This window comes from Borostomias antarcticus (assembly GCF_949987555.1).
Source record: "Borostomias antarcticus genome assembly, chromosome: 13".
NCBI classification, from domain to species: Eukaryota; Metazoa; Chordata; class Actinopteri; order Stomiiformes; family Stomiidae; genus Borostomias; species Borostomias antarcticus.
The window spans coordinates 4404297-4429748 of record NC_140246.1 but is presented as its reverse complement, the minus strand read 5'-3'; the positions used below and the strand labels follow the sequence as shown (position 1 = coordinate 4429748).

Sequence of the window (25452 nt, the reverse complement as noted above, 5' to 3'; positions counted from 1 at the left end):
GACGACTTGCTGCTGCCTCAAAGGCTCCGTCTTGTAATCAAAGAGGTTTTTCGTGAAGAGAGGGCTTTTTTTGGAATGTAAAAGTTAATCTTTCCCCGTCTTATATGCAGATGCCATTACGGTCCTGCGCCAAACCTCTAATAGCTAAGCTAAATCAACATTTCGTGCATGTTCGTTTGAACGTAACAGTCCTTGTCCACTAATGAGTAGGCCTATAAGCATAGGCCTAGTCTTTCTGCATACCGATGATCCAATATGTTGACGTCCCTTTGAATACCGTTCTCTTGCCTAACCATTAGATAACAGATTTTGGAACACATGTTAAAGAAGTAGAATACAACAGTAGTCAGACGATGGGGAAAATATGTATTTTTAGTTTTAGTTTTTTTATTTTGTAAACCACTTGGATCCACATCTGGGAAACTGAAGCTATTACATTCTTGTTTCGACACCTGTTCAACCATCATAGTATATTGAATGTCTTCAAGGGAATAACAAGGCCTGTCTGTCATAATGATAATGGAAACCATCCTGAACTGTGCGCGACAGCGACTGGTGACCAGTCTCCCCTCAACACGGCAAAACACTTCCAGGTGCAGCTGGCAGTGGAGCTCCCAGTGTGGAGGAGAGGAGGAGGTGTTGGGGAGGTGGAGGAGAGGAGGAGGTGGAGGAGGGGAGAAGAGGTGGCAGTGGTGGAGAAGGAGGGGGGGAGGTGGAGGAAGAGAGGAGGTGGAGGAGAGGAGAAGTAGGGAGGGGAGGAGGAGAGGTGGCGGAGGAGGAGACGGAGAGGAGGAGGAAGAGAGGAGGCGGAGGTGTAGAGCATGTAGGCTCTAACTCTGACTACATGTCTGGCATTCACCACCTGTGTTTGTGTGCTTTCCAGCAACACCTCTCTCTCTCTCTCTCTCTCTCTCCCTCTCTCTCTTTCTCTCTCTCCCTCCCTGTTTCGCTCCCCGACTCTCCTGCACCTCGCTGTGTTTCAACGCCTCCACACTGGGAGCACGGCTATAAAAAATAGGTAAACATCATCATTCACACGGCCTCGGCGATTTACAGAAGGGTTTAAGGGCAGCTGATGATAGCGAGTGGACGCATGAGAGCCGTTCTCCTTTTACCCATAATCCATTTGCTTCAGGTGTCATTCATATCCCCCCCGCTTGCGTATTACTGTTGAAAGATGCTGAAACTGGCTGCCCAGAGAGCGTTTCTAATCTTCTTACCTTAAGCTATACGCCTTTTGATTTATAGAATGACACAGTGCTATTTTGATTTGGCTGAAATGCATGTTCTTTCAGCTCTTGATGAATGTATTTGTTCTCTGGACATTCTTTGCTATTCAAATTGGGCTATAAAAAAAAAAGTTATTGGAAAAGTTATTTTGTCACACATATTTAGAATTTTTTAATCTTACTTCCAGCGTTTTGACCTGGAAGTGCTCACTGCTCACAGGGAGGTGGTCGGTCCAGCCCAGGCTGGATGTGGTACATATCTCTCTACAAACCAGGTGTTTGTTGATAACATCGTTATCTGTGGTGTTGAGAATGTGTTCAAGACCCCTATAGTGGCGGTGGGCCCAGGTGAGAGTGCTTTTCCTGGGGTGTCTCCGCCACATCAGAGGCCTGTAAACTCCCCGTGTCGATGGAGAGATTAGGCCTACTCTCCTCTAGCAGTCTCACTTTGCAGTGGTGCACTCTCTCTTTTTCTTATTCTCTCTCTCTCAACCGTTTTCTTCCCTCTAGTGCTCTTTGCCTCTTTATCTCATGTTCTCTTTCTCTGCCTCTCATTCTTTGTCCGTCACACTCTCTCTCTCCCTCTCTCTCTCTCTGTGCAAGAAACATGGGGAATGAATGGGAACAGCAGTGCTGTTCTTCGTCACGAAGCTACTTGTTGTTTGGAGGGCTCTGGGCCGGGGAGATTAATTGCAGGGACTGTATTTGTTCTCTGGAGATTCCTTGCTATTCAAATTGGGCTATAAAAAAAAAGTTATTGGAAAAGTTATTTTGTCACACATATTTAGAATTTTTTAATCTTACTTCCAGCGTTTTGACCTGGAAGTGCTCACTGCTCACAGGGAGGTGGTCGGTCCAGCCCAGGCTGGATGTGGTACATATCTCTCTACAAACCAGGTGTTTGTTGATAACATCGTTATCTGTGGTGTTGATAATGTGTTCAAGACCCCTATAGTGGCGGTGGGCCCAGGTGAGAGTGCTTTTCCTGGGGTGTCTCCGCCACATCAGAGGCCTGTAAACTCCCCGTGTCGATGGAGAGATTAGGCCTACTCTCCTCTAGCAGTCTCACTTTGCAGTGGTGCACTCTCTCTTTTTCTTATTCTCTCTCTCTCAACCGTTTTCTTCCCTCTAGTGCTCTTTGCCTCTTTATCTCATGTTCTCTTTCTCTGCCTCTCATTCTTTGTCCGTCACACTCTCTCTCTCCCTCTCTCTCTCTCTGTGCAAGAAACATGGGGAATGAATGGGAACAGCAGTGCTGTTCTCCGTCACGAAGCTGCTTGTTGTTTGGAGGGCTCTGGGCCGGGGAGATTAATTGCAGGGACTTGCACTAATAGCCACTCATTTACGTTTTACATAAGCTCCTAAACCACACAGCTGAGTGGGCTAAGTCTTATGCAACGTGAGAACAGCGTGCACAGAACAGGCCTCATCCATATTAAGCCGTCAATTTTTAGCCACGTGTTTTTTTTTCTGATGACACATACAGTACACAAACACACACACTCATACACACATGCTCAAATGCCAGGTACAGACACACGCACAAACGCATTCTCAAACCCCCGCCAACACACACACATACACACACACACACACACACACACACACACACACACACACACACACACACACACACACAAACACACACACACACTCTCACACACACCCTCTTACCAATGTTGCTATAGTGATCCTCATGCCAATTAAACACTCTAGTCTGTCTGGATGAAAGTAGGCTTTAATTAGAGTGAATCATTAACATGTACATAATAATAAAAATAATAATGCATTTTATTTATGAAGCACTTTTCATTGCAAATCAATCTCAGTGCTGAATGGATGGAAACATTAACTTGCAGCTGTTCAATAATGATACTGTTCCATGGACACAGTTACTGAGGAAATAATTTCCCAGAAGACAGGACGATAATAACATGCTTCCCTTTAACTGTTTCATGATGTGATTGTTTGACAACATGGCTGCTCTTGTACCCGTGGACGCAAAGCATCCGGCTATTTTCAATAGCATTTTTACAGTCTAATGTGGTATCAGTTACATCACAATATCGTTAATGAGCACTTATGATCAAGACATCAATTGATGGTTTGATGATCACTCTCTAACTCTCTCTGTTCTTTTTTCTCTACCTCTTCACTTCTACCCTATGACTTTTCATTTTCCCTCTTGGACGTTATGTCCATTGGCTTAACTTCCAGATTCCAGACTTACTGTACTTAGTTACTTCCTTACTTACTGTATCTGTTGTTTGTTGAACATACTACAGTACATATACAGTACACCACTGAATACCATTTCCTTACCTTCCATTCCACACTGCAGTGATGAACTGGGACCTTACACATGCTACAGTAGTCATATAATACATATAAATCCAAGAACACATCGAGAGATTAACGCCCCTTATGTCCCATATTCTTTAGCGAAAAAGGCAGGTGTTAAAAGAATCGTGGTCACGTTTGTTTGGCAAGGTTGAAATAGGTGTGGTAATGGTGCATGACCAAACCCTGAGGATTGCCAAACCGGAGATTTTAGGGTATAATATTAAGAGGCTGGACAGGCAACAGAGGAAGCGGTCCCTAATGACAAGCACAGTGGACAAGGGGATTAGCATAGACGTCATGTCACAGTCTCGTCACTTCACCTTACAACGATACTCAAGAGCAACAGCAATAGCAATAGCAGACAAACATCTCAGCAAGAGAATAGCTCCCAATCAGTCCATTAGACTCCAATCCAAGCCTTAATCATTGTCAGTGGTCCCATTGGTAGCCACAGGGGCGGTCGCCGGAGGGGTGGTGCGTTCGGTTTATATGCCAGGACGGGCCTTCCTTCACACCGATTTCCTCCGTTTGCCGAACACGTTGTTGATGAGCTTGGCCATGGACTTGGAGCCGCTGGGCCGCCGCCTGCGTTCCTTGGCCTTGACCCCGCCCCCGAGGCTGGCGTTATGGACCATCTTGGAGAACATGAGCGCCACCTCCTGGTAGTGCTCGGCGGCGGACAGCTCGTAGAACTGACAGCGCAGCTCGGCGGCCAGGCGCTGACCCTCCTCGCGCCGCACCTCGCGCATGTGGCACAGGTCCTGCTTATTGCCCACCAGGAACACCAGCGAGTCGGCATCCCTGCAGTGGGGGGGGGCAGAGGGGGAGGGCATTAGCAGGGGGCAGCGGTGCCATAGACCGGAAGTTGTGAGACAGGGGTGGGATGAGGTGGGGGGGGGTCGCGGGTTGAAACGTAATTTTGGGGGGTCGCGGCCTGAAACGTTTGGGGACCCCTGCCTTAGACTGTGAGACTACAAGGACAAGGGCACAGCAGGAGGGCAGACACCAGGGTGGTGTGCAAAGCCGAGGCACCCAAAAGCATCCCGGCGTCACGTGTGTTGGGAGTGCCGGAACAGTAGACGTTAACAAACCAACCAGTTAACATTCACGCTTTTAGTTGGGTGTGATGATTCAGCGTATTAAGACAGTAATAAAACCATTTCATAAAAGTTGAAAACTGCCGTGGAACACTTTAATTGACAACAGATGAGTGCTCGCAACGGGAATGGTTTCATGCAGCTGAGTCATCGTTGCGTTCAAGAACGGTACAGCAGAGCCAGCAGGAGGTGAAGGCCAGACGTACATGCTCACAATCGGATTCACTCTGTGTCAAATAGCCGTGTTAGCCAAGGAATACTGGAACGTGACTGATGTACTAAAGTAAAAGTGCTTGAATAATAATAATACTAATAATACTAATACTTATACTAATACTAATACTACTACTACTACTACTACTACTACTACTACTACTACTACTACTACTAATAATAATAATAATAATAATAATAAGCAACCACGTACTTAGCCTTCAAATATATAGTCCAGTCTAGCCTGTTCCTTTGTGAGACAATAAAATGAGCACTCTCAGGCCAGCTACTGTGTGTGGAGGTGGATGGAGGTGGAGGTGGAGGTGGAGGGGGGTGGACCTGAGGGACATGGAGGTCTGGTGTGTGGTCTGGGTGGGTCTGTACCTCTTGGCCACGCCCGGGTGTAGCTCCCGGATCAGGTGGACCATGGCCTTGGCCGTGATGAAGGAGGCGCGGTCGCTGATGTCATAGACCACCACGAAGCCGTCTGCCCACTGGATCTGGTCGTTCAGAGCGGGCTTACCCTCACTGGCCTGCACAACGCGCACACACACACACACACACACATACACACACGCACACACACACACGCACACACACACACACACGCACACACACACACGCACACACACACACACACACACACACACGCACACACACACACACACGCACACACACACATACACACACACACACACACATACACACACGCACACACACACACACACACACACACATACACACACGCACACACACACATACACACACAGCAGTGGGATGATGTCAGTCATTGCATGAACATCCAAGTGGGCACGCTCCTCCTCTGACTCCATGTTGGCCGTGGCCACGAAAGGAACATGGAAATCACTGGCATACATAACTGACTCACTGTTAAGGCGAGCTCCAACCATTTGAAATCCAATATACTTTTCTTTTGCTGTGTGGCCATTCCTGGCACAGATTCCTTCACCTTGGGAAATGGTTCTGGTCTAAACTCAGACAAACGAGGAGTTGTTCTGGTGGGATAGGGGCAGCGGGGCTGGACTTAGTCAGGGTTCAGGGACTGTCTAGGGAGGCGGAACCAGACATCTGGGTCTGGGTCCGGTAAGTGAGATAGATGGCCTTGGCTGCCTGCTTTTATAACTATTCATTCTTTTTCAGGTTTTCACACGTGATGGATGGGAGAGGGGGGTGATCAGGAAAGAGACCCTGCTGTATGTCACTCTGGGCATCAAGTGTTGGGAATTATGTCAATCAACGTGGGGATAAGGAGTCGATTTTCATGATACAGACACACACACACACACATCATTGTCATTGTGAAGATCGCCATGTCACCGCTTTTTCTTCCCCAGTCTGAGCTCACCTGGGAGCACGGATCGTAAAGCTCCAGATTCAGCTGTCTCCCGTCAATAGACAGGCGCTTCCTGTAGATGCACTCTGACAGAGGGAGGGAGAGAGAGAGAGAGAGAGAGAGAGAGAGAGAGAGAGAGAGAGAGAGAGAGAGAGAGAGAGAGAGAGAGAGAAAGAAAGAAAGAAAGAAAGAAAGAACATGATTAGCCCCAGCTGTACACAATCTATCTCTCCAAGTATTCAATCTCAAGAAACCAAAGTATTCTGACTAGGCTACTAGACTGCCTGACATTAGCCTGTTTGAGGATCTTACTGGGCAAGGTGCCAGAAGCACCGGTAGTGAAAGTGGTCACCAGCTCAGGTGAAACTAGATTAAACTCAGAGAAACAATGGCCTTTTCAGCCATTATCAGTGTGGATTATTCTGTCGCTGTGAGCCCCTCCCTTCCCAAAGATAAGTCAACTCCAACTCCATATGACTGCACTTAACAGCACATTCCAGGCCAAACTTGGTAGAAATAAGTTAGGCAATCGGACAATTAGGCTTCGGAAATGTCCACGATGAGCCTACGTAGGCTAATTAGTCAAAATTTAAATTCGTCCTTCAACAGAACTGCCCTATACGACCATCCTCTTGCCCCAGATCAGACCTTATAGTCCTATGACTCAAATTAATAGAATAATAAGCAAATAATAATAATTACAATAATAACTAGGTTGTTTTATGGAATAAATCATGGGAATATCATTAGCCTACCTGAAGATGATGCATATTCGCCAATAAATCGCCTTGTCAGGAATCGAACGATGAGAGCTACAGAGGAATAATACGACCGTCACAAAACACGTTGAACCGTGGCACCGAAGCTACTGGAAAAGAAAGTAGGTCTATGTCTTCAATAAAAATGTTAGTGGTCCTACCTGATTTCCCGACTCCTTCACTTCCCAGGACTGTAAGTTTTATGTCGGTCATCATATTGCGACTCAGGTTGGTTGGTTGTATAAGTTTACTTTCCAGAATAAGATGGATTACTTGCTTTCGATATCATGCTTTGAAGTTGTCGTAACTATGTAACTAACAACAACAGCAGCAGTGGTGAAGACAAACAGAGCAGCTTTGCATCCCCGGTCTGATCCGCATCCCTTCAGCACCAGCGCGTCTCTGGTCGGTTCATGTCTGGAGCTCCTGTTGTTGTGAGCTGAGCGCGGGGCGGGGGGAGAGGAGGGGGGTAGCTGGCTCTGTGGCTCAGGAAATTGGTGAACTGCGGACATCAGAGAGCTTTTATAAACGAGAGAGAGAGATGGAGGGAGAGAGATATATATCTATTTTAATGCAGGGCTGGTGGTGCTTATCCTCCTTCCCTCTTTCTCACCCTCTAACATTTGAGGGAGACTGTCATTCCAGTTGTAGAGTGGTAGGCTGACCCTAGCTCCTCTCTCACACAATAACAACAACTGGTTACCCTGGCTCACTCATCTCTGGAATCTGAGTAATATAATGGAAACCAGTGAACCCAGAGCTCTCAAAGACATTGACAAAACTCACAGACTAAATGGAACCTCTTGCTCTCTTATTTCGGCGACTGTACATGAACAGTGTTGATTGCTTATCCCACCACTAGCCTACAAATATCTGCAGATGTGGCACAGAAAGCAGCATTTCACAGCTGCCAAGCAAGGCCAAGCAAGCCAGGCGATCGCAATCCAGAGTCATTATACAAACTCTGATACCCTCTCTCTCTCAATTTAACATGAATGGGGCATGTTCTTTTAACGAAACCCAATAGGATATCGCCTAATTACATCGCTATATGTAGCCCTACTTTCTGGCCACTTTGTGGCCCTATTTTAAGGAGTTGGCCAGAGCTGGAAATGTCCTGATGCATACAGGTTGGTTGTTGCCAGAAATGCTGCTCGTCAACTGGCCTTTTTTATACTCTCTCTCTCTCTCTCTGTTGTTACATGATTGTCCATGGAGGATGAGGAGGTGGTACAGACCTGTGTTAGACAATTCACCTGACCAGTCACAGGCCTCCCAAGGCTTCTCTGTGAGTGAATCGTAAGTCCTCATAAACCCTCGTGGAGTGGAGTCGGCAATAGTGAGTAGCTGGTGAAACTCACTCCTCAAAGGAACGCCTCGCAGGGGGAAGAGCTCGCAAGAGCGTGGGTTCGAGTCCCGCGGGGTTCGAGTCCCGTGCCCGGGCAAGCCCTTGACATGGGTGGAACTGAAAGAACACAATGCAGACCAGAGTAGCCTACTAGTGTTACATCTGCACCTATGGGAGCGTGGACCACCCGGAAGTGGCTACGACTCCAGGTCGATGCTGCCGGATCGTTCCAAGGGAAGGTTCTCCTGACAGTAGTGAATTCCCCTTCGGAAGGGCCCAGAGGCGCATGTTGTGTCGTCTATGTCCTCCACTGCCGCGATACAAAACTGCGACTGCTCTTTGAAATCCACGGGGTACTGGATATCCTGGTGTTGGACAAATGGCTCGGCCTTCAAATCAGCATCAGAGCTGAGGGTATTTGCCACAAGGAAATTGAATCCATCATGTGACAGTCCAGTACCGTGCAAGCCACAAAGTACAGCAGTAGACAAGGATGGGCAGATGTGATTGGCCAGGTTCCTACTGGCACAACACACCACACCAATGTCAACAATGGGGTAGAGTCATGCAGAGCAAAGTTTGGTGTCATTTGAGCACTTTCTGAGTTTATGCTATCGATCAGATATTTCCTAATGGAAAGTGGCGGTGGACAACTGGGGCATGGAGGGACAAAATTCACCTCAACAACGACAACAACAACAACAAAACACTTAGCAGAATGGTTGCTCGCTGTACTTCCTGTGTGTCCGAGTCACATGCAGAGTTTTCCCTTATTCAAATGCTTCAGACAGTATTTGCTTTTGTACTGCATTTCACAGGAGGGGGGGGGGGGGAGAACGAAAACATTTCTGTAACAGAATTATGCTGATAAATCAACCAAATTAATATACATATAAATTCTGCCAAGTCAGTTTATGGCCCTGCGGGTGCGCTACACTTCCAGAGTCATAAATCCTGTTTCTTACATAACCTCCTCCCAGGTACACAAATATCCCCCCGACACAATACTACCCAGGAACAGCCCAGCTCACATGATCCCCTTCCACACTCACAGCCCTCCCTGAAAATGTCCTCCATCTGCGAGAGGATTTCCCTCAGGTCCTTTTGCTCCTTCACTCCAAATATAGAAGAGAAATATAAGACCATCTGCAAGACCAGGCAGTGGATTGAATAGATAGATAAATATAAACTTTAATAATCCCCGTAGGAGGAAATTTGGCATTACAGCAGTGGGAAATTACAGTAAGGTTGGAAATGCAGAATACACATAGTAGCGAATAAAAATGAACAAGGAATATATACATCCATATATACAGCATGTGTAAAATATAGAATATATACAAACAGTACACACATCCAGACTGTATAGATATGTACTGTCTGGTACTACACATACTGTATATACATACAGTACATACATGCACACCTCCACAACACTCAGGAACACTCAGGCACGGTTATAGAGTCTATAGAATGGCTTCACCCTCTCCCTTCCAGGGGCTACCACGGTGCTCTGGACAAATCTCTACAAGTCTCTGACCAACACTGTCTTTGCATGGTCAGTCAGCACCGACTTGAAAGCTGCCTGCAGTACAGCTGATTCCTATAACACTTGAATATATGAACATGACTCATGGGGCAGTGGCTCAGAATGTATTACAGTAGCTGTCTGTCAGACAAGAGTTAGTTTAAACCTTGTCTCTTACACATCCGATTGTCTCACACAGGATTTTCCTGGTTTGTACGTGGGGCCTAAGAATAGTTCTGACTGAAAAGAGGTCACCCAATTCTGGATCCAGTGTTTAGGTTTTAGTTATTTACACTACGCTTCACAGATAATAGGAAGGCATAGATAGTCCATGTTAGTTCGTTTGACCTTTCAAGCGGATTGTTTGAGGGAGGAGAGAAGCCTGTTTTACAACTCCAGTTTGTTTATCATGGGTTTGAGGAAATCCTCCTGTCCCTTGACCGAGGTGTAATACTGGTCGGTGACCAATCAGCCTGGGCAATGAAAAAGCTTTTCTTCAAATGAAAAATCTGTGGGAGCATAGCAACAGTGTGTGTGTGATTGTGTTTCAGTTTAAATTCATGACACATGTCCTACAATGATAATGACACATGCAATTCCCTGCTATGGCCTCATAACCACCAGCTAGTAGCGTGCCATGCACCTAAATGTAGTTATGTAGGTGGGGAATCCATACTTGACGCAACACATCCCCGTTGTCCTCAGGATAGAATGGCCGAGCTGGATGCAGTGTGTGTTACGAGATTTGAGCGGTTATAACATCCTAGGACAAAGTTGAATGTGGCTATAGGCGACATGACAACATGACTCATTCCCAGGTTCGGGCTCCCCGAGGTTCAGAGGGCCGTTGATTATACAGCTGAATTCGCTCAAGTGTTGATAATCAGAATCAGGGAAGGGACAGAAAGCAAGAGAGAGCTCAAACCTCTCTAAACCTTGAAGAACAAATTCACCAAAATATTCCCTCAAAACAGGTGTTTACACTCACGATGGGATCAGGTGGGCATTCAGAACATTTCATTCATGTGGTTTGGCCTGCACTTGAAAGAACACCCTCAGAAAGAATGCTAGTGTAGACAGAGAGAGAGAGAGAGAGAGAGAGAGAGAGAGAGAGAGAGAGAGAGACGGGCAGATAGAGATGGGTTTTCCCTATAACAGTAGGTGGGTGATACATGAATGATCTCTCCATCTCCTTCTGGATCTCTTATAATGATGATATATAATCACAGTTCCTCAGATAGACAGGCCAGCACGGCTCCATCACAGAGAAACTTGGGAGCTACCGTGACACTTCATATCCGTGGCTACCGTGCCACTTCCTATCCATGGCTACCGTAGCCACTTCATATCCGTGGCTACCGTGCCACTTCATATCCATGGCTACCGTAACCACTTCCTTGGCTTCTTCCTGCCCCTTTTCGAGCAGTGAGTGATTTTGTGTGTTTTTTTTTGTTTTACTGAGATGCTTTTTTTTTTTTTTACTCTTGTTTTTTTTAATATCGTTTCAATATTGTTTTGTCTTTTAACTGTTCGAAATAAACTTAAAAAAAAATCACTTAAAACTAACTTCACATCGCTTCTAACAGACTTAACATTTTTTAAATATTATTACTTCCATTTTGAGACGGCTGGCCGCAGCGGGGGTTTATTTCACAATGACAAAAAGGGAACACCATGTCAGCCTCTTCAACAGGAATTCGTTTGCGGTGGTCATTTCTAATTTGACAGAGAGAAAGAGAGAGAGGGAGAGAGAGGGAGAGAGAGAGAGAGAGATAAGCTGACACAATGAGGAGGAGAAGGAGGAGGACGAGGAGGAGGAATTAATCAGAAAACCCCTCAGGTCCTTGCCAAGATGTCTGGGTGGACTCATCTCTCCCTGGGCCACATATTCGATTGGTTTCAGAGGCCCCAGAGCCTGGCAATGATGACGGTGTACTGAGTGCTAGGTCTAATCTCTAACGACAGGGAGACCACAGCAGTGTTGACTGAGGAGAGACGAAAAACTGTACGTACCTGTAGCTCCATGTTGTTTAGATAGGCAACAGGTTCGCACGCAGGCCTCGCAGCCCCAATCAGCCAATGAATTTGCAAGGGTAGCGTAGCCCATGGCAACAGCCAGAATCCTACCCCTTAAATGGCGGATCTGTTTCCCCAGAGGACGATTTCCTATCTCTAACGCTGTCCAGTGTAACATCAGTTTGACAGCAGATGAGCCAGGAAAATGCATGTCCTATCTATTTTGGCCGGGGGGCAAAACCATAGATATTTATGACAGAATGCCAGCACTGTTTAAGATTTACATTCTGAGACATGACGGATTATAAACAGTGTGCATTGTAGCCTATAATCTCAATAAGGGTTGTGATATTAGAGTTTAATTGTGATAAAACTGAAGCCCTTGGAAATGTGTCCTCAGTGAGATATTTGAAATATAAATGTGTCCTTACTGCAGAAAGCTGAGGTCTGCCAAAGCAAATAGAATTATGTCAGAACATGCAGACATTTGATAACATATTTTTTAAATAGGCTTTAAATCCGGCTGTATTAGACATCTATCTTCTCAGCAGTTTCCTCCCTCTAATGATGCATTTCAAATGATGTTATTCCACTTCCAACATCACTTTAGAAAGACGGGATGGGATAAGGAGAACGTTTCATCGGTGGCAGCCTACTGCATGTGTGTGTGTGTGTGTGTTCATGACACCCATTGCATGTGTGTGTTGGAGTGTCAAAGCTGCTTGACGAATAAAGCCCTCTTCTACTTCTTCTTCATGACACGTTCTTTCCCATCTAGAGATTCGATTCATAACAGGCGGTTGGTTGTCAGTGGTGCTTTGTAAGCAGGGTCTCAGGTACGGTTCAGCAGGATTCCATTTTACATCTCCAAAGATGAACAGAATAGCACCCTACACGGTTCTGTGTGCTGTTGGCGTGTAAAGTGGAGCAGAGACAGACTACCACCTGGTTCTGCATTGATGATGACGATGATGTAGCTCTGCTTAGGATGACTAGCCCTTCTCTTCAGCTCTTCAGGCGAGTAGGACACACTCGAAAACAGCAGAACCCATTAAGGGAAATGTCAAGCCTCTACTTTCATCCGCACAGACACTCTCTCGATAGCCAGGCTTTTCATGGCTGGAGATAAAAGAGAGAGAGAGAGAGAGAGAGAGAGAGAGAAGAGAGAGAAAGCGAAAAGAGAAGGAGAGAGAGAGAAGGAGAGAGAACTGCACATCCAGTTGCAGATGAATATGATATTACATACAGAAAGCTACGTCTTACTCAATGGTGAGAGCGCTTTCAAAGTATTTTATTTGGATATTCTTGTGGAGGAGGTCTATAATCAATCTAATCTTTAATGGGCACCTGGGGCTTGTCTCTGCCTCCCTCCGGAGCAGGCAATAACAGTAATTTACCCCCCGCAAACACAGACCACTGTCCACTACAGTAGGCGTATGTCATCATGTGGTTTAGAGGTCGATGTGGTCATTGTTCATCGTGGTTTTCTTCCGTTCTAACCCTAAACCTTGTTGTTTCGCTTGTCTGAGCTTCATTATGCAACCAGCTGCTCTGCATGTAGCTATACATGTTCATCTGTGTCCCCGACATGACTAATGAAGGCCTGTTAGTTCAAACACAGCCATCCAATAATTGTATTTTTTTTCCATAGAGAAAACATTATGCTTCAGCTGTGTCGTCTGAGCCAGGACAGAGGCTCGGTGACACCGTCCCTGGGTTCAGGTTCAGCCCGCGTTTCAGGAGATTAAGCGTGAGCCTTCATGACAAGCACAATCACCACTTAAGGAGTCATTACGGCCTCCAGTATCCAGGCCAACAGGATTACAGCTGCTCAAACTGGATCACGGTGAACAGGAGTAGACACACAGTGCCGTTCAGCCGGAACGTGTGCTTCACTGATTTCAGCTCTCCAACAAGTATTTAACATTCATGTACAGTACGTTACAGTAGCTCTGTATACAGTCAGAGCCATGAGCTTTCCCTTAATGAGCGACATGATCAGACTGTCATATGTCTTTAAAAACTCCTGTGGCCTATCAGTAAAGACCAGTGTGGTCTAATCAGGGTTTTTACTAAGGCTCCTAATTCCTGGGGAAAAGTGCAGCTGTGGGAAAGCACGAGACAGATAGCCTTTGTCTTGATTCACACCAACGGCGACGCAAATACCATCTGACATCGGATCGCCTGCAGTGCCAACGTGACTGAGGTGACCGAGTGTCTGAGTCATCCAATGGGAGCCAGACTGGGGGTCTGAATATGAATGAGACCGAGGCTGCGTTCTGAATCGCATACTTCTACTTTTTACTACCAGTACGTACTACAGCTGCCCCTAGAAAGTACGTACTTCGCACGCAGTATGCATTCAATTGGGACATACTACCTTGTCATAACATTGTACCTTGAAATTTGACCACATCCATCGCAGTCCATAAAGCGACATTTATCCACGGCTGTCGCGACTCACACATGTGACTTCATTTCCGCTGCGAAAAGGATTGTGGGTCACAATAGCCAGAAAAGCCTGCTGGCTTGCATACTGCAGAATAGGACCGGATGTTGTAGGACACCCTGGTATTTTTTTTTTGCCATACTGCATGTGGCATACTGTAATACGTATTGGGACATACTACATCCCTTTTTGTCATACTATAATAGTATGGAAGTATGCGATTTGGAACGCAGCCAGAGCATTGCGTTCTCTCCCACGTCTCCTATAGACACCCTCCGCACCCGGCCAGCGGGAGATGCACTCATCCTGCAGGGTCAGCAACGTCCAGCTCTCCAGTCCAAGAGGGATTATCTCCTGCTCAGTATTTTCCCCCGTTTCCATAGTTACGCCATACTTTGTTCTTTTTTTTTTTTTTTTTTTTATTAAACCGTGCAAAGTGACAACCTGTAACTATTTGTGTACTGTGTTTATTTTGGATGGCTTAACGTATGTCATCAATACAGAATAACATTGATGCAGGGAGACGGACAACTGCTGGTATGTGGCCTGAATGTTTTTACATGAAGGTCGCATAAAATCACGCAATAATTGCAATGGATATGGTATCAACATTGTGGTGTTTGGATAACTACGTATAGCTGAGAGGTTAGCCGTTTTGTAACGAGGTCGTTGGCCTATATAGGAAAGAGAACCGAGTCTCATGTCACACACCGGAGTGCAGTACCCTGTGGCCTCTGCCTGCGCATAGCAGCGTTTGATCTCATCATTCAGAAGTTTCACAGCCTGGGGCAGGGCTGGCTCACGTCACCAGAGCCCCCTACTCAAAAGGTCACCTGGCTCTGAGGTCACCAGGGGCGCACAGTCCACATCAGGCATACGTACCGTCATGAGACTCTACCTTGACGAACTATCTCCCTTCAGGGTCAATGGGGTGGGTCACAGCTGTGGTTGAAGGTTGAAACTCTTAGTAAAAGCACATTTTTTCTGGAGTACATCAGATCTCGCCCTCGGACGGAACAGGCCCATTTCGCACCATTATGTTGCCCGCTGATGGAGGCTGATACCGGGGTCTCCCTCTCCCCGTTTGGGCCCTGCTGATGGAGGCTGATACCGGGGTCTCCCTCTCCCCGTTTGGGCCCTGCTGAGTGGAGGACTGATGGATCGCCAGATGTGGGCCAGTCCAGATTGATGGTGAACTTGACTCCCTGTCCTGAAACTCTGCTCTATAAATGGAAAGTTTTCCAAGGCCCTGCACTGTTATTAAAACAAGCGCTCAGTCTACCATCGGATGTAAATACTGTAACATTGTAGGCCTATAAGCACCAGATAACGAGAGGGGGAGAGAGGGAGTGAAGGAGAGGGAAAGATATAAAGGAAAATGTAAGAAATATAGTTAGAGACAGGGAGAGAGAGGGAAAGAGAGATTAAAAGAGGGAGAAAGAGTAACAGAGAGAGAGAGAGAGATGTGTGTGTGTGTGTGTGTAGGGGTGTTGCGATCCCATGCAGACTGATTATGCAACTGGATTTCTCAGGCGATACGAATGCCCTTAGCAAGGGATCACTTCGGGGTATCGTTTATCTGAACACACATTTACCAGCGTAAAATCATCTGAACACACATTTACCAGCGTAAAATAACCCTGAGACTTGGGGCTGGAGCACAAGGGGAAGCAGGAGCCAGCGGCTCCAGATCAGCAAGGCAACAGAGGAACGAGGAGCGGCTAGCGTTTTAGCACGCTGATATATAAATAAAAACAGTGCTCGCCCGAGTCGCCCCTGATCAGTCGAAACGAATGACACCGCAGCTGAATAGTTGGTCTATTCCTAAGCGTGTGAAACCTCCTCACTCACAGAGGGGCTGATGTTGAAGCGGTCCCGTGATCGACCGGGAGGAACGCTATGTTAGTGTGGTACCGCAGCGACGTCGGAGGATTCTCTGAGACCACAGTCCACGCTGTTGCTCCGAGTCCGCGGGCCTCCGCCGCCCTAGTGGAGCTGCCGGGTGACGTTGGACCGGAGTATCCATTTCAAGGGGCTGTTCACTGTACTTTGACGCTAAGGGCCTCCATTTCAAACAGTCTCGTACCCAATCCCCTGGCCCCAAATCACACTGCGAGGCAGGTGAGCAGGAGGGTCTGGGTGGAGGATAGGGGAGATGGATAGAACTAGAGAGACAGAGGTGGAGAGACCATTGATGTTGCGTTGGGAAGGAGAGTACAAGAATGCTCTGTACTCGAGTAGCCTGGCTTGAATAATCTTTGAAACAGGTAGACTACTGTCCACTGATAGGCCCACTGAGCCCGTGGAAGATAAAACACGTTATTTATTGCATGTTTGGCGCACTTTTGTTTCCACGGATGATATCTCAAGGAACATCTGCAGAGGGTTCTATTTTTTATCTGCGCTCAAGGCTCGTAGGTGGGGATTTGGTCAGGGCGTTCACAAATATGGGAGTGGTGCAGCAGTGCACGCACGCACGCACGCACGCACACACACGCTCAGGCAGCCGCGCACATACACGCATGCATGCACACACAGAGATTAATGACTGGCCTTAAATCTCCCACTTCCAGACAGATAGCAGGAGATGATTCAGTCAGTGTTGCATTCCTCTCTTTCGAAGAAGAAGAAAACGAATTTGAAGAACCATCTGTCCCCCACCTCTTGTTAATTTACAGTGTTCTCTGTGTTCACACCTGTTTATTCGTGTCCAAATCAACATGAACACAAACAAGCTCAAAAGGCTGGGTCATGAGTCCAGCCAATGAGTTAAGAGGTAGTCTCGCATAGACAGACCTATCTCCACACTTTGTTTAGGATTCAGAGTTAATCAGTAACTACCCATTAATGAATCAATCAATCTTCAGTAACTACTATACTAGTCCCCAGTCTGTTCTCTAGTAGCCCATCATTATCTACTATATAGTCATGGATTCGTAGTTAATCATTAACTACTCATTAACTAATCATTGGTTCCCCAATAACTACTACATTAGTCCTCAGTCTGTTCTCTAGTTCCTCAGTAACTACTATAATAGTCCCCATCAGTAACTACTTATTAACTAAGCTCAGAGTTAATTAATAACTACTAATTAACTAATCATTGGTTCCGCATTAGTTACTCAGTAAGTACTATTTTTTTGTGCATCTTATTGTAAAGTGTTATCGTCAAAGGCCTCTGACAGTACGGTTCAAGGATTACATTACCGTCATTTAGCAGACGCTTTTATCCAAAGCGACAATAATTGCATGTAGGTAGTCAGTGTACTACTACTCGCCAGAGCTCACGAGTGCATCTCCTTTCCAAACAAGTGACTAAGAGCATAATCTAGTGCTAAAGCCAGTGCAAGAGTAGCAAAATATAAGTAGATTATGAACCACACACATTAAAAGAGACATTCAGTAGTAATAAAATTGTAGTGTATTATTCTACCGTCTTGGGACACAGAACGCCAAGAAGTACTATTAGTAGACTGATCCCAAGCACACTAATCCGCTATTCACTTTCACCCCATGTGCCTCATCATCTAGTAGGGGAGTTCGAGCACAGCACAGTAGTATCACTGGAGTGGCTGAGATTTATAGGTGGAACAAAATGACAAGAGCTACTGAAAATCTATGTCTTCATTCTCTCAGGGGGTGCCAGAGGGAGGGGGAGATAGAGGGAGAGAGAGTTAAGAGGTGGAGACGGAGAGAGAGAAAGAGAGTGGTTGCAGCTACAGTAGGATAACCGTTTTAAGGAGACACCCTGATCCATCTTAATAATGATTGCAATTTGTAACTCAGTTCCCTCCCACCGGCCATACCTTTAGTAGCTCCTGTACGCCTGTATAATATAATGTGGACAGAAGGCTGGACTCAGCATATAGCTCAGGCGGTAGAGCAGCCGGCTGGGGATTGCAAGGTCCCCGGTTCGATCCCAGCTCCCGGCATTGTGCTGAAGTGTCGTTGAGCAAAACACTGAATCCCAAATTTCCTCAGCACGGGCCTTTCTGTGTGGAGTTTGCATGTTCTCCCAGTGTTTGCAGAGGTTTCCTCCCAAAGAACCCGAAAAAAAACATTCAAAAGAACAGATCGCTAACAGCTCCCTTATGAAGACGGACAGGAGCACTTGGGTTGGTCCCCTGCACGCTGCCTACTGTCTGCACCTGGCTGCCCTTGGGGGTAGGATGACAGGATGAGTTAAGAGCAGAGAACATTGCGCGTGTGTGTTCCCATGTGTCGCCCATTGCATGTGTGTTAGTATGTGCTGTATTACATGTTCTGAGCTAAACTATCAATTCTCTTAATGTTTTTTTTTGTCCACATAAGCGTGACATAAGTCCTACCATGACGTAACATGAATAATGTGTCCCATATACTGAACCAAATCATTTACCAATACATCAACATAATCTCAAATCGGCATGGCGACATAGGCTATTATATTAAATAACCTCCTCGCTATGGCCTCTCTATAGCTTTCATAACACCCACTTCCTGGGCCCAGTCCAGACAAGGAAGTATGGAGATCATTACATGGATAAACGTGTTGCTATAGAGATAAATGAGGCATAACATGGCCTACATCGCTGGTGTCCATGTCCCCATTACTCATGCAGCTACCGCAGAATGTCCAACCCATGTGCATGAAACAGACACACACACAAACAGAAACGCACACACATCCCAATTACAACAGACAGACCGCAGAAGCCGCATTCGAGACGGGGAGCCTGCCACAGCCTGGCCCTGTTGTCTGGGCGATACCACCAGAGTCCCTCCACCATCATGGCGATGGCGGCTCAGATACAGGCTAGAGACCAGGCTGACACACATTCAGATAAGAGCTGATTTACACTGGAAGGTCTGGGACTTGAGGAGAAACCTGGAAAACTGGAGGGCATGGAAAAATGTTTCTGTCTCAATATCCTTTCTGCTCTGCTTATGACACCAGTTTATTAATGACTCTTTCCCCCTAGGCACATGTGCAGCAGGCGGGGGGATATAGAGAGAGAGAGAGAGAGAGAGAGAGAGAGAGGGAGAGAGAGAGCACTATATCAGAGGACCTCTGCTCGCACTTGAAAAGGAACAGGGCGGTTCAGGGGAGTGGGAACGACGTCGTGATGAATGGTGCTGTGGCGTGCGCTGCAGAAATTATCCTACGATTATGATGATGATGTTGATGATGAAGAGGATGCAGGACTCCCTTTAGATAAGCGAGAGAATATCTTAGGTGAGGAGGCGCATGAATCACAAGAGGTCACGGCGGCTGAAAACAGCATGTCTACTGTGTCGGAACGTGGGGTTCAGTCAGTCAGGTGGGATCAGATAAGAACATAACGTAGCTGAAGTGATGCCAGAAATAACTATTGAGCTTGGACATGCTGTACATTACTGTAGTCCCTCCCTCCCTGAGAACTACAGTATTCTTTGACGAAAGGCTTTACACGCACGAAACAGCTTTAAAGCATTATAGTACTATTTTGACAGTGTCCATCACTGTGTTTTATGTGACTGTGTGAAACGTTACTACGGAACTGGGAATTAGGACTGGAATGAGGAACTGATTAGTAGGGCTGGGTTAAAACAATCGATTAATCGATTCTGAATCAAATGAATGAATCCCAAAATCGATCTTTTATTTAATGAATTAATGAATAAATGAAGGAATGAATAGTTCATTCATTCATTCAATGATTCATTCATTCATTCATTTTTGGAAATCAGTATCGATACCCAGCCCTAGTATTGATCTGTTGCATGACTTGGCAGTCATGTAATTAAGGTTACAGCTAAAAATAAAAATAAAAAGTTTTAGTAACACTAACCGAATCGATATTGAATCAAATCGAATCGTGATAATCGATTCTGAACCTTGTGAATCGGAATCGAATCGATACTTGAAATTCGAATTGATACCCAGCCCTACTGATTAGTACTGATAAGTTACTGTAAGGACAAACAATGACACGAATTCCAGTGTACCGGCGCCTGTACTTGTTATACTGTATACAGTATGGCAAACTAAATATTCTTCTTCTTCTACAGACAACCACTGTAACTGTCAGAGGACACAGTCATTTAGTTTCCCCAGTGAAGAGCACTGAGACACTGAGCAGACCGTTTGGTGGGCTATCTCACACTGACACATTCTAGACAAGTCTGCTCTCTCCAGGGGCCAATGACTAAACATTACACTGTGACTGAGAATAGAGCTCTTGGTATTAACATAGAGATGAACCAAGTCCCTCTGCAGATACGGCGCTATCTCTGGCATGAAGACCAACTGACGCACTCGTTTTAATACCAATAAGGTCATCAGTAAAGCGAGAGAGCAACACCGTCCATCCTTCAACAATACAGACAGCACCTTCCCTGACCAGGGCTGACTGAGTATCACATCATCACCACCATGAGAAAGACGCAAAAGCTGCCATCTGGTGGAGCAGACTGGTACTACATCCTCAGTAGACCCCCATTGGAAGGCATTATGGGGGAGATTAGGTTATAGAGCAGTGATGTAGGCCTACAGATAAGATGCACTCATTAATTGACAGGTGAATGTAACTGTAACAGCTAATACTACAACAGGCTCACAGACTGTGCAGGCAATTTTTTTCATTCATCCTTTCTCTAAAACAAACATTCTTTTTTTCTAAAAGCAATGAGAGCGGGATCTCTTTTAATTTACAGCGTAATAGGCTACTTTTCAAAAGGACTCCCTATCTGCAACGAGGGCCGGAAAAATGTTTGATGGCTTGCTTTTTTTATGTTTGTGAATTGTACAAAGCAGGTCTTTAAATAGGGCCACAAATCAGTATGCTGACATAAAACTATTATATAAGATTGTTAAGAAAACAATTAGGCATACGGATAGTCAACTCTTTGATAAAGGCTCGTAAATTTAAAACTAGAAAGCCCAGAAGCAATATTTTATAGGTCAACTACTGAGAGAAATGGTTGAATTACTGTAGGGTGTGGAGGCCTGGTCTGCTGCAGGTCATTAAGAGATACGGCTTGAGAGAACAGGTCATTTCAAAGCATAATGAATCGACCTGGACAATACTGAATGATCATATTCTGGCCGATTGACCACTCATCACCTCGCTCCTGAAATAGAACAGTATCGCTCTCCCTCGATAGCTCTCCGCATATAGAAGCATTGAATATTTAAAATGTCTTAATCACCATCCTCAGCCACACCTTGTAGAGACAGTGTGGACAGAGCAGGGAGATGGAGTGAGATGAATCCTCAAGCAGCAGGGACAGATTCATCACCAGTACTGACAGTTCGCACCACCTGCCCGGTGCTACGTCATGGAATTACACCGTCATTAATACAGCATACGCCTTATTTTTAAAGTATAAGATGTTAGTGTAGATTTACCTACAGTTAAAAATAGCAGGAAAACTGTTTAGCAGCTCCTAGACTGACATGAAGGACAAAGGATGTAAAAGTGCCAAAATTACCTGTGGTTCAACATTCCAGCATCCCCCCCTAGTGGCTGGTGAGGACACAGCAGGTCTGTGGAGCCAAACAGATCTGATCCATTGGGGTTTTATTGATCATTTTCAGTATAAAGACTGTTCGCCATGACATTTGTAACAGGTTTGAATAGCAGCGATAGTGTACATAATAAAAGAGATGAAATTTGACTGAAAATGAACAAATAGCAATAAAAATGTGCAGCTTTGTTAAACAAAGTGAACGATGTTCAAAGCAGACTTATTTTGATATTCAAAGGAGTGTGTTAGTCATGATAACAAAATAGATTAATATTGTAAAGGTTAAATGCAACAGTAAATCAGTAGGCAATCATTCAACAGTCTGAGCACAAAGGTATTCTATAGGCTAGTGAAATATTCCTGATATGAATCACAAAATGAATCAGAAGGCAGTATCAGTAAATCACTTGGAACACAGTGCAGCTGGCCCACATACACTCATCCAATTATTGCACTACAATTCCCATACCTACCTACCACAGATTTATTGCCATATATAAATGTTAGGTAAATTATATACTTGGCAAGCGTGATGTAGTATTTCAGCATTTTTAAATAAGAACTTGTATGAATCAAAAATAATTTGGGGAAAGCAAATCACAAATGATTTAGATGAGGACTATATCTGAGTGCAGAAAGATGTCCGTGCTGACAAATGCTTGATTTAGAAAGATACTGGAAGTGCTTTCTAAAGCTGGTCATCCTGAGCCTGACCTGGAGTAGTGAGGTATAGTCTAGAACATTAATTTTGAAGTATCTAAAAATATCTGGACTACAGACATGCAGCTTGAAGCTTTTGGCAACATCCTGTTCACAATTCGACATTCCTCACCTATCAAATTTAGAATTATAATCAACTGTTGGTTGGCTGCTGTGTTGTGGTCCTAACATCTCCCAAATATTCTCTTTGGCATAAGTGTTAAAATGTTGACATTTCAGATAATGTCACAAAAAAAGAGCCACGATGTATATCTGTGCCTCTTTGTGCTTGAGTACATGTATACATAAAAAGCTAGGTGGACCAATACCCTGATAGTCCCAGAGCTCCTGCAGTAATCTCCTGCTAGGCCCAGGTCAAATAGAGTATCTGACATCCTTTCAAATACTTTGAGCGTTTGCTTTAGTTTGTCTGGAGTGTCAGGTGGGTGAGTTTTGATATTTTGGGTCTAAGCCATCGGTTCCACTGAGCCAGGCAAGATCCATCGAGCACATTGCATTTGAAAGGATTTCAAATAGTATTTGGAGCCGGATCTGTTTCCTCACTAATACCCCTGTCCTCTGCTCAGAAGTGGGACTGTGTCTCTGGTACTGCAGAAGGCCTCTTGGTGGGTGACGTCCTCACAGGATTACACAGCTGGAGCCAGATGCTTCCACCGCGCTGAGGACAGAGTGATGATGCAAAACGTCAAACTACAGTACTTTAAACTACAGTACTTCAAACTACCGTACTTTAAACTACCGTACTTCAAACTACCGTACAAGACCTTCAAACTACAGTACAAGGCCTTCAAAATACAGTACCAATCCCCAAACAAAATCCCGAATGGCTAGCTGACCAGTTAGCTTACTAGTAGGTTACATTTACACTAACACAGTTTTGTTTTTAAAACATCTAGCCTTTGCTACGTTTAGGCCTAGCGTCCACACCACTAACTCCGGCCTGCGCTAGCGTAGCAGTGACTGGGTGGAAATAGAGACGTGCTAAATCCTCAGACCTCAGGCTGGAAGTATTGTGTGACCACAAGTCTACAGTATTTAAATGTTTTGATAAAAATGCTGCTAGGGACAATTCAGCAGTCAGAGTAGACAATCTCCTTCCTGCCTACCTGGCACACGCGTGCCAGGGTGAATGGTCACATGGTCATAGGTGTTCGGCGAGATCATTTTCCTTTTAAAATACTGTTCTTAAATGCAAACATATATGTAAACATAGCCTTAGAGATTGCAGTCCGTTTACACAGCCCAATGGCCCCAGTCTCTGCAGTCGCTACCGTTTCTCTCAAACCTTCTCAATTGGACATAAATATTTGATATCCTTGGCCCAGATCGTTTACACACTAAAAGACATAAGCACCGCAGCCCTCAAGTACAGTGGCCTCTACGCTTACCTTAAATCATCGTAATTACAGTACCACCTAACAACATCTATCAGCACTGAACAGGGAAAAAACAACCCAGGGGGTTAGAAGATCCGGCCTCATCGGAAAGAGAGATATATTCCATAATCGCATACGGGGGGGGTTAGAAGATGCGGCCTCATCTTAAAGAAAGATATATCCCATAATCGCATGCTGGCGTTTCGTTCCTGTTCTATTGGCCCCCCAGGAGGGCCATGGCGACGGCATGCTGTTACCTCTCCGCCGCCGGCGCCGCCTCGGCCAGCCTCATCCTCTTGGTGGCGCTGCCCTCTGGTTCTGCCGGGGTGGGCCGGGCGCCGCCGGGGGTCTGGACGCCCTCCACGGCCTCGCCGCCGGCCTGGGGTCAAGGAGAGAGAGGAGGGGCGCGGACAGATTTACATAACGAACGGGAGTGGGTACAAGTTCCGCGTCAATAGTACCCCGCAGTGAATCAGACTGGCGTTAGTAGAGGTGTGTGTGTGTGTGTGTGTGTGAGAGAGAGGAAATAAGGGAGGGAGGGGTGTGTATGAGCATCAATGGATGTGCTTGCATTTGTGAGCATCAATGTGTGTGTGTGTGTGTGTGTGTGTGCATGCATGAGCTTTAAAACGTGAGTGTGTGTGTCTGAGTGTGTGAGTGTGTGTATGTATGTATGTATGTATGTGTGTGTGTGTGTGTGTGTGTGTGTGTGTGTGTGTGTGTGTGTGTGTGTGTGTGTGTGTGTGTGTGTGTGTGTGTGTGAGACTGACCATGTTCCTCTTCCTCCCAGGTGTGGCGTGGGTTGCCGCTGTGCTCTGCTGGTCGTCAGGGGCGGAGTGGAGGGGTCTCCTGGTCAGATCATCTCTCTTATGGACCACCGTGTTCCTGGACCTCAGCTGCCTGCCCACACACACGCACGCGCACACACACGCACGGTTACAACATGCCTGGAGGAGGCCTATAGGACTAACAGAATCAGGTGACATTGGCCAACGTTGGCCCTAATCGGTAATGAGTTAAACGCAAAACATTGCCGAGGCCTACAAGAAATAAATCACGTCAATCTAAGGCAAGACTCCATGACACACTTCTGGGTTATGAACAGAACGGAAAGGTTCTGGTTATTCTCACAGCCCGTCTCCTCTGCTCTTCAGAACTTCTCGTCAAAGGACACGGACGCGGTCTCAGAATACCAGTGGTGACGCGTACCAACGCTCCGAATTGACGCGCGCTCTCCTATTCCCTCTCCCTCACGCCTATTGACCCCTCCCATTGATCGGGTTCAGCGGTTGGCCTGTGAGAGGCTCTGAGGAGCGATGCTGAATCTGACTGGTCTGCCTGTCTACAGTATACTGATCAGTCTGTCTGTCTGTCTACAGTATACTGGTCTGTATTTCTACAGTATACTGGTCAGTCTGTCTGTCTACAGTATACTGGTCTGTATTTCTACAGTATACTGGTCTGTCTGTCTGTCTCTGTCCCTCTTTCCTGTCGGCTTCCCTTGTCTGTCTGTCTGTCTGCCTGACTGTCTGT

At 45.9% G+C, this 25452-nt stretch overlaps 2 protein-coding genes across 2 annotated transcripts in view; both read right to left on the bottom strand.

The window, feature by feature from the left end:
- Positions 1–4081: 4081 nt before the first annotated feature.
- Positions 4082–7207, bottom strand: rergla (RERG/RAS-like a; the record flags this gene model as incomplete). Its single annotated transcript, XM_084448241.1, has 5 exons — positions 4082–4373; positions 5267–5415; positions 6249–6322; positions 6992–7048; positions 7156–7207. The coding sequence occupies 5 exons, from the start codon at positions 7205–7207 to the stop codon at positions 4082–4084; spliced, it is 624 nt and encodes a 207-aa protein (XP_084304367.1).
- Positions 7208–8539: 1332 nt separating this feature from the next.
- Positions 8540–25452, bottom strand: part of arhgef39 (Rho guanine nucleotide exchange factor (GEF) 39) — a gene marked incomplete at both ends in the record, with an annotated part of 47032 nt that continues 30119 nt past the window's right edge. Inside the window, 3 exons of the mRNA XM_084447707.1 lie at positions 8540–8750; positions 24177–24298; positions 24690–24819. Coding sequence (XP_084303833.1) covers positions 8540–8750; positions 24177–24298; positions 24690–24819 — 463 coding nt within the window. The remainder of the gene's footprint in view (positions 8751–24176; positions 24299–24689; positions 24820–25452) is intronic.